The 17,678-nt window shown below is 36.0% G+C and overlaps 2 protein-coding genes across 2 annotated transcripts in view; one reads left to right on the top strand and one right to left on the bottom strand.

The window, feature by feature from the left end:
• Positions 1-11,648, top strand: part of THOC1 (THO complex subunit 1) — a 34,342-nt gene extending 22,694 nt beyond the window's left edge. The window contains exons 13-22 of the mRNA XM_037508758.2: positions 395-495; positions 2,360-2,426; positions 2,625-2,675; positions 2,766-2,836; positions 3,255-3,350; positions 3,891-3,956; positions 7,778-7,861; positions 9,819-9,966; positions 10,802-10,877; positions 11,243-11,648. Of these exons, the coding sequence (XP_037364655.1) occupies positions 395-495; positions 2,360-2,426; positions 2,625-2,675; positions 2,766-2,836; positions 3,255-3,350; positions 3,891-3,956; positions 7,778-7,861; positions 9,819-9,966; positions 10,802-10,877; positions 11,243-11,538 (1,056 nt within the window). The 3' untranslated portion in view covers positions 11,539-11,648. The remainder of the gene's footprint in view (positions 1-394; positions 496-2,359; positions 2,427-2,624; positions 2,676-2,765; positions 2,837-3,254; positions 3,351-3,890; positions 3,957-7,777; positions 7,862-9,818; positions 9,967-10,801; positions 10,878-11,242) is intronic.
• The window catches only part of USP14 (ubiquitin specific peptidase 14), a 46,496-nt gene continuing 39,323 nt past the window's right edge, over positions 10,506-17,678 (bottom strand). The window contains exons 14-16 of the mRNA XM_037508757.2: positions 15,938-15,998; positions 15,121-15,228; positions 10,506-14,519 (exon numbers count right to left, since the gene is read on the bottom strand). Of these exons, the coding sequence (XP_037364654.1) occupies positions 14,371-14,519; positions 15,121-15,228; positions 15,938-15,998 (318 nt within the window). The 3' untranslated portion in view covers positions 10,506-14,370. The remainder of the gene's footprint in view (positions 14,520-15,120; positions 15,229-15,937; positions 15,999-17,678) is intronic.

Here is a 17,678-nt window from a genome sequence, read left to right as displayed (position 1 = left end):
TGTGGTAGGTTCTTTCACAGAGCTAGATATATCATGCACTGACAAATATCTCACAACATAAAGTTGTTAAGAAATCTAAATGAAGTTTTCACTACTCTATCTTGGGGATCAAGCAGTAATGCCTCATAATCAGTGAGCTCTCAACAAATGTTTTAAAATTAATTTTTATAGATTTATCATTGGTTTATAATACTCAAGTTTCAGGAGTGCAGCTTGATTATATATATGTCACCATACCCACCACCAAAGTTCTAGTGCCATTCCCATTACCAAATAGCAAATGTATTTGAATTGAAATCTTCCATTTCTGTAATAGCATGTAACTTGTATCTTAGGAAAACTTAAATCTAATGTATTGTTTTGTGTGTTTTTTTGTTTTTGTTTTTTTGAGTAGTTAATGGATTTACAGCTGAGCGACAGTAACTTTCGTCGACACATCCTGTTGCAGTATCTCATTTTATTCCAATATCTCAAGGGGCAGGTCAAATTCAAAAGGTAAGTTAAAATGGGTAGTAAACAACTAAGAAGCAGCAGCAAAAAGAATGCATATGTCGGGCCTCCCCTGGTGGCACAGCGGTTGAGCGCTGGGTTGCGAGGCTGCCTGCAGCCTCTGCAGCGCCAGTTCGATCCCCGGTCACCGGCTAGGGTCCCACAAAAAAAAAAAGAATGCATATGTCATATACATCAGGCTCTTTTTTTGTTTAAGGGTCACATCCCTGAAACCTTTCTTTTGCATCACATTAGACAATCAAGAGACTTGTTAAAGACACCAGATATTGGTGTATTTGTTTTAGAGAAAAGGTGTTGAATATCTCTACTTGTTCCTTTCTTAGACTTGTCCAAACCTGATTGCCAGCTAAGCCAATAATACTTGTCTGATGAGTTGTGGCAGTATCTAGTACATTAGAAGTGAGAGAGGCAAAGTAAATCTTTGAAGTTACAATTTCTTTGGGGTTTCACTAAACATAATGAAGAGCTCTGCTCTGTTTGAATACCTCCACCTGTAGCATAGACAATTTCCTTTTTGTCCTATCCATAATTGACATTTCACCATGACTTTAAGGTATTTTTGTTAATTGTGTGAAGAATGTGACTTTACTAGCTACTGGTTTGATATCCCGTGTTCATCAATAGCTATGGGTTAGCTCTTTCAAACTTACAGTTTTCAGATAACAAGTAGCAGACACTTACAACAGAGGCTATGATTCATTTTCCAACCTCATCTTTAGGTACTGGATATTGAATACTATTATAAAGATAAAGCACTTACACTTCTGCCTATCATGAATGCTTAGTTAAAGCATAATAGAAAGATCAAGGACTTTGGAGCCAGGCCTAAGCTTGAAATCAAGCTTTGTGCTCTTGAGTAAATCATTGAGCCTCTGTAGTCTCTGCTTATTATGGATATGTAGTCATTCTGAGAATTAAATGAATGATGCTCAGATGCTGACACATGGTGTCTATCTGTGTTCATTGAGTGGTTATAAAATACCAGGTCCATAATGAGAACTGAATTAATGGCAGTTACTAAGTTTGGCTCTGTCTTCAGCCTTCTCTAGGGTTCTTAGTATTTTAGTCATTGTATTTTGAATATTCTTTAAAGGAATGTAGCACGCCTTATGAAAGTGCATCTTGTAGAGGAATTTGTTAATGTTGTCTCAGGACTCATCCCACATTAAACTTATTTTGGGAAACATTCACTCCTTTGCTTATAGTTAATACTGATTACTTGAATGTTTTATTTTCTTTCATACATCTTCATGTGTTCAGTTCTGGCCCTCTTAATCTTAGAGATGAAGTGTGAGAATTTTCCCTTAAAACCCTCTCATTTTTCAGAAAATGAAAGCAATGTTGTTTGCCAGACACTAGGTTTAGCAAGCTGATTTGAAATGCTGAAATTTCATTCTACTCTGCTGTATTTTTTTGGTTGTTTTTGTTTTTGTTTTTTTTGGTAACGACAAATTAGTCACAGGAAGGATACTTCCGTTACATAAAATTTGTTTTTAGGAAATGTCATGGCTCTGGTCCTAATTTTGTCTTGTTCCTACAGTTGCTATATACCACTTTCAGAGCTCTTATATTTGGAAAGCTGGAAGGGCCCCAACCTTGAAATAGTATATTGTTTTCACTGTGTGTTTGTTTTAAATACAGCTATACAGAGATTGTAGATTAAACAAACTAAATTTCCAAATTGAAAACAATAAAATGTTCTCATTTGTGACTGTTCTTAGTAATTTTGGCACTGTCAGAATTACATTTATCTATTACTTGCATTGTTATTTTCAAGACATAACATAAATCTTAATATTGAACGTTTATTGCTATAACACAAGCATGTTTTTACTGTTTTCTTTCCTAGTTCAAACTATGTTTTAACTGATGAGCAGTCACTCTGGATTGAAGATACTACAAAATCAGTTTATCAAGTAAGTTCAACACGCAACAAACCTATGGTTGAACAAAATGGAAATTTAGAATTTTCTTTGTTTCAGCCCCAAATAGGAAAATAAGGATAAAGTTAAGCTCAGGTACAAGATCACAAACACTTCTTGGTTCTCTGCCTACAAACCACTCCTATGATGCAGAAAGTTGTTGAAAGCTTAGTATATTCTTTCTAATCACAGCTACTATCTGAAAACCCCCCCGATGGAGAAAGATTTTCAAAGATGGTAGAGGTATGTGTTTTATATTTACCTAGTCTTCTTAGCACCAAATATATTTCAAAGTCTTCCATTAAGTAAATGTGATTTCTTTGTTTTTCCCAGCATATATTAAATACTGAAGAAAACTGGAACTCATGGAAAAATGAAGGATGCCCAAGTTTTGTAAAAGAAAGGTAACTATATACTCATCTCAAGCTGTATGAGAAAGGAATTTGAAAATTGTAGTGTGACATGATTATTTTACATTATATACAGATGTGAGTATATGTATTCATGTAAAAAAGGTTAAGCTGAACTCTAAGAATCCAGACACACTGATATACCTCTCTTTGAATTTTTACCTTGTTTCATATCATCGTTTCCAGAACAATTTAATCTATTCTAAATTATTGGGGGAAAAATACTTTATACAAATCCTTTGTCATTTTTCTCTGGTGTGCCATTTTTGTGTTTTATCTGATGAGTGTTCTACAATAATATGAAGCTTTCATCTTTTTTAGGAAGAAAGTAGTAACTAAATTTTCTTTTACATTCAACACTCTTCTATCTCTGCTGTCCATTTGTAATTCCAATGTGTTTTGTTTACCTCAGAACTTCAGATACCAAGCCAACAAGAATAGTACGGAAGAGAACAGCACCAGAGGACTTCTTAGGGAAAGGACCTACCAAGAAAATTCTGATGGGAAAGTAGGTTAACTTTTCTCCATCTGCGAGCTGTTACTATTGTTACTGTTACAACTGACCAGGTTTTGTGTTTTTCCAGTTTTTTGTGTTTGACAGGTACAAAGATAACTAAAGCTGGCCACACCCTTATTATGTGGTTTCATATCATTGAAGCCACTATATAGATGCATGCAACTTGAAGATAAATTTTCATTGTTTCCTTCCAAAATTCATGGTTCTAGGCTATCTCATTTTTTCCATGTCGGAGATAAACACAATTACTGTCAAACTGATCAAACTTACTTGTTATTACAAGATACCATAATCCTTCCATTTCTGTGACTTGCCAGTTAGTTATTCATTGCTTTATATTATATTGAACCTTTACAAAAAATGATTATTGATCAATATATGCTGACATGGAAATTTTGTTAAATGCCAAAAATTATGAAGAAAATGCATATTATCACCATCCAAATAATCGTCATTTTTCTCTTCAATTTTAACCATATAAGGATAGTGTCCATTAAAAAATATGTATTTTTGCATCTGTCTGTTTTGTAGTGATGAGTTAACAAGGCTTTGGAATCTCTGTCCTGATAATATGGAAGCCTGTAAATCAGAGACAAGGTAAGTTGAAAATGTTGTTTTTCTCAAATTTATGTAGAGTAAAATGGAGCCATATGTTGGCTACCACTAGAGCTCAAAGAAAGTTTAAAAAATTTATTGTGGTTGACTTTGGCACAGTGGAATATGACTTCCCTTTGTAAAACCTAGAGGTGTGGATAGAACATTTTTTTTTTTTTTAGAACAATTTTTTAAATCACAAAAAAAGGATTCACAAAACAAGAGGGAAAATAATTTCATGCTTACTTATAGCTGGAGAGCCATGCAGATAATTTCCAGTTTTAGAACCAGAAAACTTTGATTTTGATTGCCACAAGGACAGAAAGGCCTGCACAACTGAAATTATAGCTGAGACCCTCGAAGTACTATATTATATGTAAAAAATAAGAGTAGAAGAGGATGCATGCTCACTGACACAGGAAACAAGGAGGCTTAATCTAGTTCTTCCCAGGATGCAGGTGAAAAGGCACGTGTATTCCCTGAGAAATTATAGCCAAGAACGCTCTCTCATGAAGTCTTAGAGTTTAAATTTATACCTACAGCAGAATAAAGAAAACCCCACACAAAGAGGGTAAACTAAAAAGCCCTAGGTTGTTAAGTCTTTCTGGAGTTCACACCTCAACCTAAATCACAGAAGGATCTTACAGATCTAAAGAGAAGTTCACTACCTAAATATAAGCATTCAACAGCCTCCCTGGTGGCACAAGGGGTAAAGTACTGCACTATGAAGCTGTCCTCAGCAACACGAGTTCGATCCCCGGCCAGCCAGGGAGCAACCCACATGGCACAGCAGACCTCTCCTGTCTCACCCGCCGCTCCCCTCAGCAGTGTATTTCAGTCAGTCTGCCTGTTCTTTTCCCCTCTCTGTCTCTGGTGAATCCTCTCACCCCACACCCCCCTGCATCTCTGGCCTGCACCCCAGCTTTTGTATGCATAAATAAGTCTTTAAAAAAAAAATTCAAGAGAATACCAGGTATAAGAATTAGCAGATAGAACAAGCAACAGAAATTAGCCACTTCAGATAATAAACCCAACACATAAAGATTGTAAAATAAGTGTATTTAAGATAATTAAAAGCATAAAAGAAGGAATTGAAAACAAAAGAAAGGAACAGGACACTATTAAAAAAAAGTCAAATTTGAAAAAAAAAACTAATGTATATTTCCAGCAATAGAAAGTATAGTCACTGGAACTATAAAACTTTATTATATTGGCAGGTTAAAAAGCAGACTAGACACAGGTGAAGAATTAATGATTAAGAAATACAGAGGGATCAACAGAAAATATGAACGAGAGGAAGAACCACAGATCTAGGAGGTCTAAAAATTGAATAGAAAATAAGATACTCTACTAGTAACCAGAAGGGCAGATACAGACCATAGCTGTCAACTTCATAGCTAGGAAATTGAATAATTTTTAAATACCAAGATTTCTTAAGAAATGCGATAAAAAATTGGGCCTCCTCTGGTGGCATAGGTGGTTGAGGGCAGCTCTGTGAAGCTGTCCACAGCCTCTGCAGCGTGGGTTCAATCCTGGCCAGCTGGTGAGAATCCCACATGGTGCAGCAGACCTCTCCTTTCTCGCCCGCTGCTCCCCTCTGTTCTGTTCCCTGCTCTGTCTCTGGTGAATCCTCTCACCCTCCTGCATCTCGGGCCTGTACCCCATTCTTGTATGCATGAATAATTAAATCTTAAAAAAAAAAAAGAATTATGATAAAAATAATTGGCCAGTGCAACTGTTAGAAGCCTACTAAATTATTACAGCCAATTGGGAAACAATTTAGCAATATCTGAAAGTTAAAACTATATACTCTAAGATCTAGCAATTCCACTTCTAGGTAGATTGGTTCTAAAGGAGTTCTTTTTTTTTTTTTTTTTTATATAGAGGCATGTTTTCTTTCTTTCTTTCTTTCTTTCTTTGTTTTTGTTTATACATGCACTGGGTACAGTCAGAAGCGCGGGAGGGTGAGAGAATTCACCAGAGCCAGAGCGGGGAGCAGAGCAGGCAGAAGGACCGAAGCACACTGCTGAGGGGAGCAGCGGGCGGCAGAAGAGGTCTGCACGCCATGTGGGACCCTCCTCCGGTGGCCGGGGAGCAGCCGGGGATCGAACTGGCGCCGCAGAGGCCGTGGGCAGCTTTGCAACCCAGCGCTCAACCGCTGCGCCACCGGGGAGGCCCTAAAGGAGTTCTTTTGAAACTAAAACTTCAGGTTAAATCACTAGTGGTTTGGAAAGTTGATTTAGTACTTGAAACCTGGCTCTTATGAAAATAGAAAATATACTGTTATGAAACATTAGCTTATACATGATATACATGTGTATATCTATGTGTATTAGTTTGCAATACAAATAAATTTCTTAACTGGCAGTTGCATTATAAGTTTGAAAGCCAGTGTCTAAAGAAACTAGTTCATCTGCAGAAGACCTATCAGAATGTTCACTTAGCAGAAAGTGGGAAAATCACTTAAATATCAAGAATATGGAAATTTGTAATTGTTATGATGAACTACTATGTATAGGACACTAGGAAATGAGGATATGTCAACACAGATCTCCTTAAGAAAAACACAGGGTTGCAGCAGGGTATAAGCAGGACTCCATTAATAAAAAGCTTGGAATGATTGAAAACAAAAGGATTCAGAAAAGTATACCTAAATTGTTTTAAAAGCATGAAAATAATAAATACCAAATTCTAAAGACTGGCCATCTCTAGGGAGATAAGAGGACGAGTTTAGGAGGCTCACGCAACCCTATCTGTTGTTTTTAAAATTCAAAAGCAGGTATGACAAAAGCCTGTTAAGTTCATTACATTAGTCCTGATTGCTTGAAATACTTTTTTTTTTTTTAAGATTATGCATACAAGAACTGGGGTATTAAGAAGAGGTGTCGGGGGGTGAGAGGATTCACCAGACAGTGGGGAGCAGAACTGGTGGATCTACTGAAATACACTGCTGAGGGGAGCATTGAGTGAGACAGGAGGTCTGCTGCGCATTGTGGATCACCTTCCTGGCCAGGGATCAAACTCATGCTGCTGTGGCTGGCAGTGGCTGACGATAGCTTGAAAACGCTGTGTCTTTAACCCCTGCGCCACCAGCGAGGCCCATACATAATTTTAAAACTAACAAATGGTGCCAAACATTTGTGAATGATAGTCTGGTTGAAATTTTAGTGTGTACCCTATTTTGTGTAGTGTGATATGTAGAAGATTAGAGTGGTAGTAAATTCGGGCACGTTTACCAGCTGGAGAGTGTGTTAGTATAATGAAAGTCCTAAGATTTGATACTTGATTTCTCTTAGAGAGCCCATTTTTCTAGTTTTTGTCACATGTGTCCTCTGATGAGCTTTTATATATTTGCTTGCAAATTTTACTTCTAAAAACAAACTTAAGAAAGCTACAATTAAAAACCAAGTATGCATACTAACAATCTAAAATACGCTCAAAGTTAAATTTTTGAAATCTTATAAATTTTATCTGCTTATAAATTTTGGCTTAATTTTGGTTTACAGAGAGATATCCATGAATGTGGACATAGTGTGAAATTTCCTGCTTGCTGTTAAACCCCTTGTAGCCCTGTGACCACTAGCAGAGTCACACAATGCAGTGAGTGTATAATACATTTTACACTACATGGCATATAGTAATAATATGGCATACCACACTGCCCTTTGAGACATTTGAGTTTTGAGTCATTTATACCTCTTTCAAATTCTGAGTACCTAATAATGTAGCTGTAGCTCAAGGGTAACATTAGAATTATGTTGCTACCAATAGTATTTACTATTAATAATACACATAATCCTCATTAGTTACTTTGTAATGCCCAGGGAATATATGCCAACTTTGGAGGATTTCTTTGAAGAAGCCATTGAACAGGCGGACCCTGAAAACATGGTTGAAAATGAATATAAGTAAGTACTGTTCCTCAAGAGCTACTCTTCTCAATATTTTTTTCGTAAGGGTTGTATTATTCACTTTGAACTATTTATGACATGTAGTTAGCACTCTGAACAGTATGACCCTATCTGACTGGAGTTGAGAGTCTGCCCAGTTCTTCATCCTGTTACCAACCAGTGATCTTTAAAATAAATTCACAAGCCAGATCTTCTGCTTAAAATCTTCCAGTAACTACAATACCTACCAGTTAGGATGAAATCCTAGTTCCTTACTGGAGCCTAAAAGACTTCTGTATCCAGCTCAGACCTACCTCTCCAACCATATCTCCTCCTCTTTGCAATTTTCTTTCTGCTCGAGACGTGTTTTTGTTCTTCAACTCAGGTCTGTCTGCCTCACCTTTGTACTTTTGTTTCTTTCTACTATCCCGTTTGCTTTGAAACTTCTGCCAGGGCAACTTCCCTCGTGTCTCACTTCAGCTCTTATAAGAAAGTTCCTCAGTGTTTTTTTTCCTGTTCAAGCAATACCTCTCTGCTTTCCCTCTATAATGCAGTACTGTTTGTTGTATTTCATAGCACATATCATCTGAAATTCCCATTTCTCACCCTTATCACTTTCAGAAATTGTTTTATACCTTGTATATCAATGATTGCCAACACATCCCCCATTTCTATATGTCAGGTCCTCCCTCAGCACCCACCTTATTATATATCTCCGAGGTAGGAGACTTTTTACCTCCATTTTACAGCAAAGGAAATTGAGGCAGAGAGTAAATGTATTTACTGAAATTCTCAGCTAGTAAGTCACAAAAGCCAAGAAAATCACTCCGGCCCTTCTCTTAACTATGTTAGAGTATCTTGAGTGTTCAGAGTACTCTATGGTCTTCACCACACTCAAGGGTCCAGCTCAACAAGTATTTGTTGAATTTGCTGATTTATCACTGTTGCTAAGATTGGGTGCATTCATTCTTGAAAGTAATAATTCTTTAGGATAGGTTTAAGATTGCGAATGGTATGGCTCTCTGGGGAAAAACAATTTGTGTGTATTAATTTTATAAAAGATTCAAATTAAACATGTCAGAGAAAGACTAGGAACATTCTGGGCAAAATCTGGTAGCCTGGTGTAACTAAGAGTCCCCACTGTCTGAGTAGCCTTGCAGGTGGCCAGCATGTCTCAGATATGATGAGACTCATTTATAGGCATTGTTATATACATCAGATTGCTACTGAAGAACTTCAGGGCACTTCCAAATGACTCGCAGACATTCATAAGGGGAAAGAAATTATGCTCAGGAGATTTCTGAGGCTTGCCCACTTCCAAGTAATTATCTTAAGAATTTTTCTGAGGTTTCCATTTTTTACCTTACTATATACCACCTATTATTGCTGTGCTCATTAGGGAAACAATTCACAGATTGTATTCTTGGCATCAGTGATTATTGTGTTGGCTACTGAATGTTTCCCTTTCGAGTATTGGAGCCATCTTATTCATTGAGATTGACAGTGACTGAATTAAAAGCTTAGGTGTTACATAGGTAGATGAGCAAATAGTGGCTAAATTTATATCATCAAAACTCAATAATGAATTTATAAAATATGAAATTCACTCTTTGAACCTAGTGAACCAACTATGATTTTTTTCTTTATTCCATATATTTAGGTGGATGATCTGTACATACAATATCTAACCAGTACTGGACTCATATAATTGATCTTAAAATTAAGTAAAATGTATGCAAACTTAAAATGTATTTGTTGCATATGAACCTGCCTCTTCAGACTGTTGGTTTCTGCTGTTATTTGCAAGTGAAAGTGAACTGAATACAGAGAGGTTCATTAGCTGTAGGATCAGAATGAAAAGAATGGTGTCTCCTGCTACATACCGTATACAGTTTCACATGAAGATAACTACACTAACTAACTAGAAGGAAATACAGGAACAGAAACCTATAATGAGACATCTCTCTCTTTATAGGGCAGTGAACAATTCAAATTATGGTTGGAGAGCCCTGAGACTACTAGCACGGAGAAGCCCTCATTTTTTCCAGCCAACCAACCAGCAGTTTAAAAGTTTGCCAGAGTATCTTGAAAACATGGTAATAAAGCTAGCCAAGGAATTACCAGTAAGTAATAAAGATCAAACTTTTCATAGCCTTTATTCACTGTTATCTGCTTTAAAATTACCATCACACACAATAAAGATTGCTGTTACTATTTTGAGCAGAAAGTTGGATTTATGTGAAGAAAACTATGGTCCACCCCCAGCCCTTATTTTTGAATGAATGAAGAAAAAAATCCATTTGAGTATATATAGGAAAGGATTAAATTGATAAGGAAACTTTAATAATTTTTTATACTGTATATATTTTTATCTAAGTCCTTAATACTCTGGAAAACCTATTAGCCACCTGTAAACTCAGACATGAGTTTTTCCTGTTTGCCAATACATTATATTATATTGTCTGCTACCACAAAGTAGGCAACTTGGTCATTCTTTCTACATTGTTCTCTTTTCCTATGTAGTTTTCCAATACAGTAAGAATTATACCTTAATACCTAGTAAACTTCTCAAATTTTAAGGACACAGTTGCTCCCCCTCCTACCCCCCACCCCCACAACACCCCCCGCAATCTTTCCTAGAGCTTGCATTTATAATTATCACATGCTAGGTATTTGCAAACCAATTTACTGTGTTCTTGAATGCATCCCTTCGTCCCAGGTTGGGGGGGAGGGGTCTTCCCAACTCTCAAGTCGTCTTCCTCTGTCTACTACTCCTCTAGGTTATTAACACTGTCCCATCTGCAATTCTTATCCCACATTCGTTTTTAACACTCTTAAGGTTTTTTATCCTATACTTGGAGTCTCACCACTCTTATCTAAACCACAGCTGTCCATCCCCAGCAATCTAACTCTAGAAATTGGCATATCTTTTAGTCAATACTTTCTGTTTGTTTTTAGCCTCCTTCTGAAGAAATAAAAACAGGTGAGGATGAAGATGAGGAAGATAATGATGCCTTACTGAAGGAAAATGAAAGTAAGAATTGAATTTTCTTGGTTATTTTACAAGCGGAAAAGATTGTGGTTCTTTGAGAGGTATGCTATTTAATTTGATATAGTTGTCAACATCTACCATTTATCTCAGCTTTATTTCTTATAGTGAGGATTTAAAACACTGCTTGACAATAGCTTTCTAAATATTTTATACAATGAGAAATTTGATTTAAGAACCATATTCACCCAAGGAGACTATAAGAAAGAAGTGTTTTAATTTAAAATAAAGCTTACTTACTAAAGGTAATTAATATTTCAGTGGCCCTGTATCTTCTCAGTTTTGTTGTATACTTTGAATTGTGTATGTCCTCGCTTTTCATACATAATTACCTTTCCTTTGTTTTCTAGGTCCTGATGTTCGGCGAGACAAACCTGTAACAGGGGAACAAATAGAGGTATTTGCTAACAAACTGGGTGAACAATGGAAGATTTTGGCTCCCTATTTGGAAATGAAAGACTCAGAAATTCGACAGATTGAGTGTGACAGTGAAGACATGAAGATGAGAGCTAAGCAGCTACTCGTTGCCTGGCAAGATCAAGAGGGAGTACATGCAACACCTGAGAATCTGATTAATGCACTGAATAAGTCTGGATTAAGTGACCTTGCAGAAAGTCTAACTAATGACAACGAGACAAATAGTTAGCTTCTTTCTTTTTTTTTTCTTTTTTATTAAAACTGTGATAAGATTTTGTTACCACACAGCATTTCATAGAGGTCCACTGGTTTTGGTAAACAATAAACATTTTTATAACAGTTGTTGTACAGTTAGTTCGCTGGTGCTCCAAGAACAACAGAACACATACTGGCTCTTAATAACTGACCTCAGGGTTTGAGAGGAAAGTAGGGGTGGACTGGGAAAATAGCCAACGTGACCTCAAGGTCACATAATATATTTTTGTTGAATATATTTCTAATAAAGTCAGTAAGTGATATTAAGGAGCATGGTGTTTCCTAAGATGTGCTATATCAAATTAGTAGTTAAAAATTTGACTGACTTCTCCACATTTCCCAGAGTAAGACTTCCTGAAACTCACTGTTCCAGTATCACTCATAATTTAAAGCAGAGGATTAGCAAACAATGGTCCATTCATCGTGACTTTATTTTTTTTTTATAAGCAAAATTTTATCAGTTCACAGCTATGCTCATTCTTTAGGTAGTATCTATGGCTCCTTTCAGACTGCAACAGCAAAGATAAGTAGCTGCAACAAGACTGTATGGGCTACAGAGCCTAAAATGGTCACTATCTGTTCCAATACAAAAAATGTTTGCCAAACCACCAACTTTCAAAGAAATGAGGGGCATTTCAAACCTAGTTATTATAAATTGTTAAAGTAAGGATACCTGGCTCAGAGATTTTTGTGATGTTCAAATGCTATGTAGGTGAAAACATCCTAGAAATAGCAAAGCACTGTGCAGTAATGGCTGGAGATAGTACCTTCTACCTTTCCTGATCCCACATAAACATTACCCTTTGGGACTCTAAGATTAGGTCATCATTGTTTTGAATCCTGAAAAAGGATGTTTAATTGCATATTACATATAAATGTTCTTGCTTAGGCTTAACTTCACTTGCTAGTCCAACCATGATGCTCTAATATCAAAAGGGCCTCAGTGCTAGTGGCACAGCATATAAGGCACACTCAGGAATCAGACATTTTCTTGCCTACTTTCCTTTCTCAAAGACCTTATATGCAAGGTCAAATTCTAAAGAAGTCTTACTAATTTAAAAAACCTAAAATATCTTTGGAATAATGCTTGTTTGAAATAAAATGAAATCAAATTTTTTAAATTAAGGAATTATAATTTTAGAATACTGATTCCATAGAAGATATATGTAATTTGTTCTAAACCAGAGAATTAATTAGCATTCTGTAGCTAAATTTATGTCCTCAAAATTACTCAGACCAAATAAGACTGGATTAAAAAAAAACTTGCAGTTACTAGCATCATATCAGTAGATATTACAATTCTTACAGTCTCATCCTCCCCATTGTATTCTGCACCCTCCCTCAAAACAGAGTATCGATTGCCAATAATCAGAATTTAGCCAAAGAAGATATTTACAGATATTTCCCTGAAATGATTATCTTATACCCTCGTATTCTCAGATTATACCATATTGTTCAAAGTTGAGGAAAGTGGCAACTGTTCTCTAGGCTCTAACAGTTACCAGTATTCTGCTCTGTGGAGCACTGAAAGAGCATAAGCAAAGATGAAAGATTTTATGATAATCCCCAAAACTTTATTATAAATATCCTGACAGAGACAAATTAACTTAATATTGTATTCTTTCTCTAGTAATATAAGGCTCCTGAAACAAAGATGAAGAATTGGAAGATATTAAAATGTAATAATCCTACCATATTGAAATACCTTGTACTCTTGGTATTCCTACCATCATTGTAAAAACCGGTATTAAGTCGAGAGAATCATTAAGGTTTTGGGAATTGACAGTAAAAACAAACACACCAACTGAGCCAAACAGACATGACTGATAATATCGTTGCAATTATTATCCAAAGAACTCCATTACTTTTACAAGAATGTATTTTTTTAAACAGATTATAATGCGAGCAGGCAAACAAGATAACAAACATTTGTAAATGGATGCTTAACAGCAAAGTAAAATTATGTAAATCTGCAGAAGCTATAGTATTAAACATACCTGTACTTCACCCAAGCTCCAACACTCAACAGACAAAAGACTTGAGGTCAAAGCTGTTAATCCCTCTTATATTTTTATTATTAAATATCCTCATTTTCTAAAAATAAGCAGCCAGAGCTTATCAACAATTTTTTAAGGTTGATTACTACAAAACCATTGCAAAGTTAAATGTACAAACCATAGTACATCAGAGAGACAAGGTAATGTATAATCAAATGTACTATTATTGATCACAATTTATTTCAAAGTCATGAAAAGCCAGCACAGTCAGGCTGGGTAAATACTTGATTGTACCCATGTTCCATGGGATGTGGACAGCAGCACTGAGTTACACAATGAGAGCAACACTTCCTTTCCACCTTCCTGGCAAAATTTGTTAGATAAGGCAAAGGATAGGCAGCTACTGAATGGTGGTTTAAACCATGCAAGAACAACAACAAATAATAGAGTAATAGGTGTGCAATAAACATCTGATTGCTGAATCTTGGGCTGAAAAGAGCAGGGAGAAAAGTTATCACAGAAGATAATGGTTCAAAGGATTCTGACCCAGAATTTTAAAAAATTAATGCAGAAATAAACTTTTAAAAAAAATGTCGCCCTGCCACCTTTACACAGGGCAGCACAGTCCAAAGACATTTTCTCTTCTGTAAGTTTTTAGATAGAGTGGTCTGCTTCTACCCTCCTTCGTCCCAGGTAAAGGGGAAACATAAAACCACCTAAACATCTTCCTCTAAAGCCCTAGATTATAGAAAAGATCAACAAATAACATTTATTTCACACCTAAGCATAAATAGCTAAAATGAAGATTACTATTCACTTTCCTCTTCCATTATTTCAACTCTGCGAGGCCCATAAAGTAGAACATAAGCTATATGCCAGTCTCCACCACCAGAAAGCCGCAAGATATCCTCTGGTGTCACGATGCTGACCTTATCGTCATCAAACTTAATCCATTCATCTAAAAAACGAGACAAAAATGATTAATATTTATGAATTTTTCAGTGTTTAAAAAAAAAAAATACTGGGTAGTTTTATGTTGTTACACTGAGAGTTCTCAAAGCATGGTCCCTGGACTACTCAGGATAAAGAGCATTTCAGGGGATCCACGAAGACTTTCCGAAACAATACTAAAACATTTGCCTTTTCCCCTCTCTACAGAGTGCTTTGGAATTTTCCAGGAACTACACAAAGTATAATAAACAGCAGAACGAAGGAAGACAAAGAGGAATGCAACAATTCCCTATTAAACCAAACAAAACATACTTATAAAAATGTAAATCAGTACTGTATTTTGCTAATTTTTTTTCTGCTTTGGAAAATATTTTTTAATGTTACATTAATATATAGTGGGTTTATTACTGCCATAAACTCATTCTTCAATGAGTTTAATTTTTATTAAAGTAGATAATAATAAATAAAAATCCTTAGGGGTTCTCAGAAATGAAAAATGTAGAGGGTGTTTGAGACCAAAAGTTTAAGAACCACTGTGCTATATAAACTTTATACTAATCATACTTAACACAGGATATAGCAAATGAAAAAAATAATGGAATCTTTACCTTGTTTCCTTTTCACCCATGACACATAATGACCTGAAGAGCTAGACCTTCCTTGGTGTGTTAGCACTGCTTGTAAGTCATAGTATCCACAATTATTAGAGCCAATGTCTAAAAAAAAATGTGAATCCAGTAATATTAGATAATGAACACACAAGTACTTTTCCATGCCAGGTAATAAGAACAACTCTGAAGCTTAGGAATTAACAGAATTCAGTAAGATACTACTGTCCAATCAAAGTTAACACATCATAAAAGATTTCTTAAGAAGTATAATACCAGGGGCCTTCCTGGTGGCACAAGGGGTTAAGTACCCCATTATGCAGCAATCCGCAGCTTCTGCAGCACAGGTTCAATCCCCAGCTGGCCAGGGAGAAACCCACATGGCGAGGCAGACCGCTCCTGATTTCCCCGCTGCTCCCCTCAGCAGTGTATTTCAGTCAGTCTGCCTGTTCTGTTCCCCACTCTCTCTCAGGTGAATCCTCTCACACCCCCACCCTGCCCAGCATCTCTGGCCTGTACCCCAGCTCTATGCATAAATAAATAAATCTTAAAAAAAAAAGTACGGTACCATTTAGGTAACTACACACTAAAAGGTGATCTGTACTATATACCTTATAAGGTTAATATTTCAATATTACTATATATACTAATATAAACTAATATTACTATATACCTTATAAGGTTAATATTTCCAGAAACACAACTTTTTTTGAAAGCATGGTATCTGAAAAAACATGGCAAGACAGTAATTTTACCTTAAAAAAAAAAAAAAACAAAAAACCCACAATAACCCAATTGAAATGATAATCTTACTTACCATCAGCAAAAGAAAAGGGTTCATACTTAATTTCCTTCTGCGGACTACTTTTTTTGTCACTCTGAGGAAAAAAATACTTAGTTTTAAATCATGATATTGGAAATAAAATTTGTATTCTTGATGAGTATTTAATTCCACAAATAATTACCTGTCTATAATGAAAAGCACCAAGGCAAAACAAAGAAAAATAATCTACATTACAAATTACTACAGTGAACAAAAAACTAAACCCAGAGGGTCCTTCACTTCAACAAAAAACAATTATAGGCCTCCCTGGTGGCGCAAATGGTGAAGATGCAACTTATGGAAGCTATCCGCAGCCATTGTAGCACAAGTTCAATCCCAGGCCAGGGGAGCTGCCCATATGGTGCAGCAGACCTCTCCTGACTCGCCCGCTGCACCCCTCAGCAGTGTATTTCAGCAGATCTGCCTGTTCTGCTCCCCATTTGTCTCTGTGAATCCTCTCACCATCCCCACCCCCCACACCTCTGGCCTGTACCCCAGTTCTTGTAAGCATAAATAAATAAATCTTTACCAAAAAAAACAATAATTATATGTATAGTAACAGGCCCTCTGATTATAGGATCAACTTTAAACCACTAAAGCTACAGAATATACATGAATACAGGTGCTCCAGAGCAGAAAAAGGGAACCCCAATTCTAAAATGTTACCAAATCACTATCGAACCACACAGGTTTAAAAAACAAACCAAAAAAACGCCTCAAAAAAAAAAGCCAAATTGCCATGACTAATATTAAATCTACTAAAGCCCTAGAAACCTGCACTTCACAGTAAATTATATTTACTATCAATAAAAGAGTTAAGACTATTTTAGACAAGGATATTTAGAGGCAACTCCCTGCCTCAACCCATTTTCAATGTGTTAATACAAAAAAAAATTAACTTATCTAGGCATATGAGCACAAAATTCTTGAAAACTACAATGGCAATGAAAACGATGCCAGCTGTTTAAAAATAGCTTGAGTGGCAAGAAGTCAAAGGATCCTACAACAAAAAATGTCAAGTAGGTCAACCATTCCTATCTACCTACCTATCTACCTAGCTACCTATCTACCTATCTACTTAAAAAGTAGTCTCTAACATGCTGCAAGGGAGCGGGGGAGAGAGGGATCGGAGGAAGGGAGGAGCACAGGGGACTTTCAAAAAAGCAAACAGTTAATAAACCAATAGGGAGTAAAGAATATAAGATCAATTTATAAAAATTAATTGCAATTAACAATCCAAAACAAAAATAAGCAAGCAATGCCACAAATAAAAAAAAATAAAATAAAATAGATAACAATACTTAAATTTAACCAAAGAAATACAAACTTGTACACCAAAAACTGTAAAACAGTGTTGGAAAAATTAAAGACCTATGCAACAGAAAGACTATCAAGTTCATTGGCAGGAAGACTTAATACTATTAAAACGATAATACTCTCCTAACTAATCAACAGTTTCAACATGACGTGTATCAAAATTCCAATTGCTTTCTTTTCGAAAAAAACGGACAAGCTGACCCTAAAATAAATAATGGAAATACATACAATTCAGAGTAGCCAAAACAATCTTAAAAAAATAAAGTCTGAAGACTCACACTTAGCTACAATCCTTAATATAGCTTTACTACAAAACTATAATCCCTACTACAAACCTACATAACCACAAACATGGTACCGCCAAAATGACAGCTACATAGCCCAAAGGAATAAAACTGAGAGTCCAGAGATGTCTGGA

This window comes from Talpa occidentalis, unplaced genomic scaffold (genome assembly GCF_014898055.3).
Source record: "Talpa occidentalis isolate TD23 unplaced genomic scaffold, MPIMG_talOcc4v2.1 talOcc4.13, whole genome shotgun sequence".
Lineage (NCBI taxonomy): Eukaryota > Metazoa > Chordata > Mammalia > Eulipotyphla > Talpidae > Talpa > Talpa occidentalis.
This window is presented reverse-complemented; position numbering and strand designations above follow the sequence as displayed.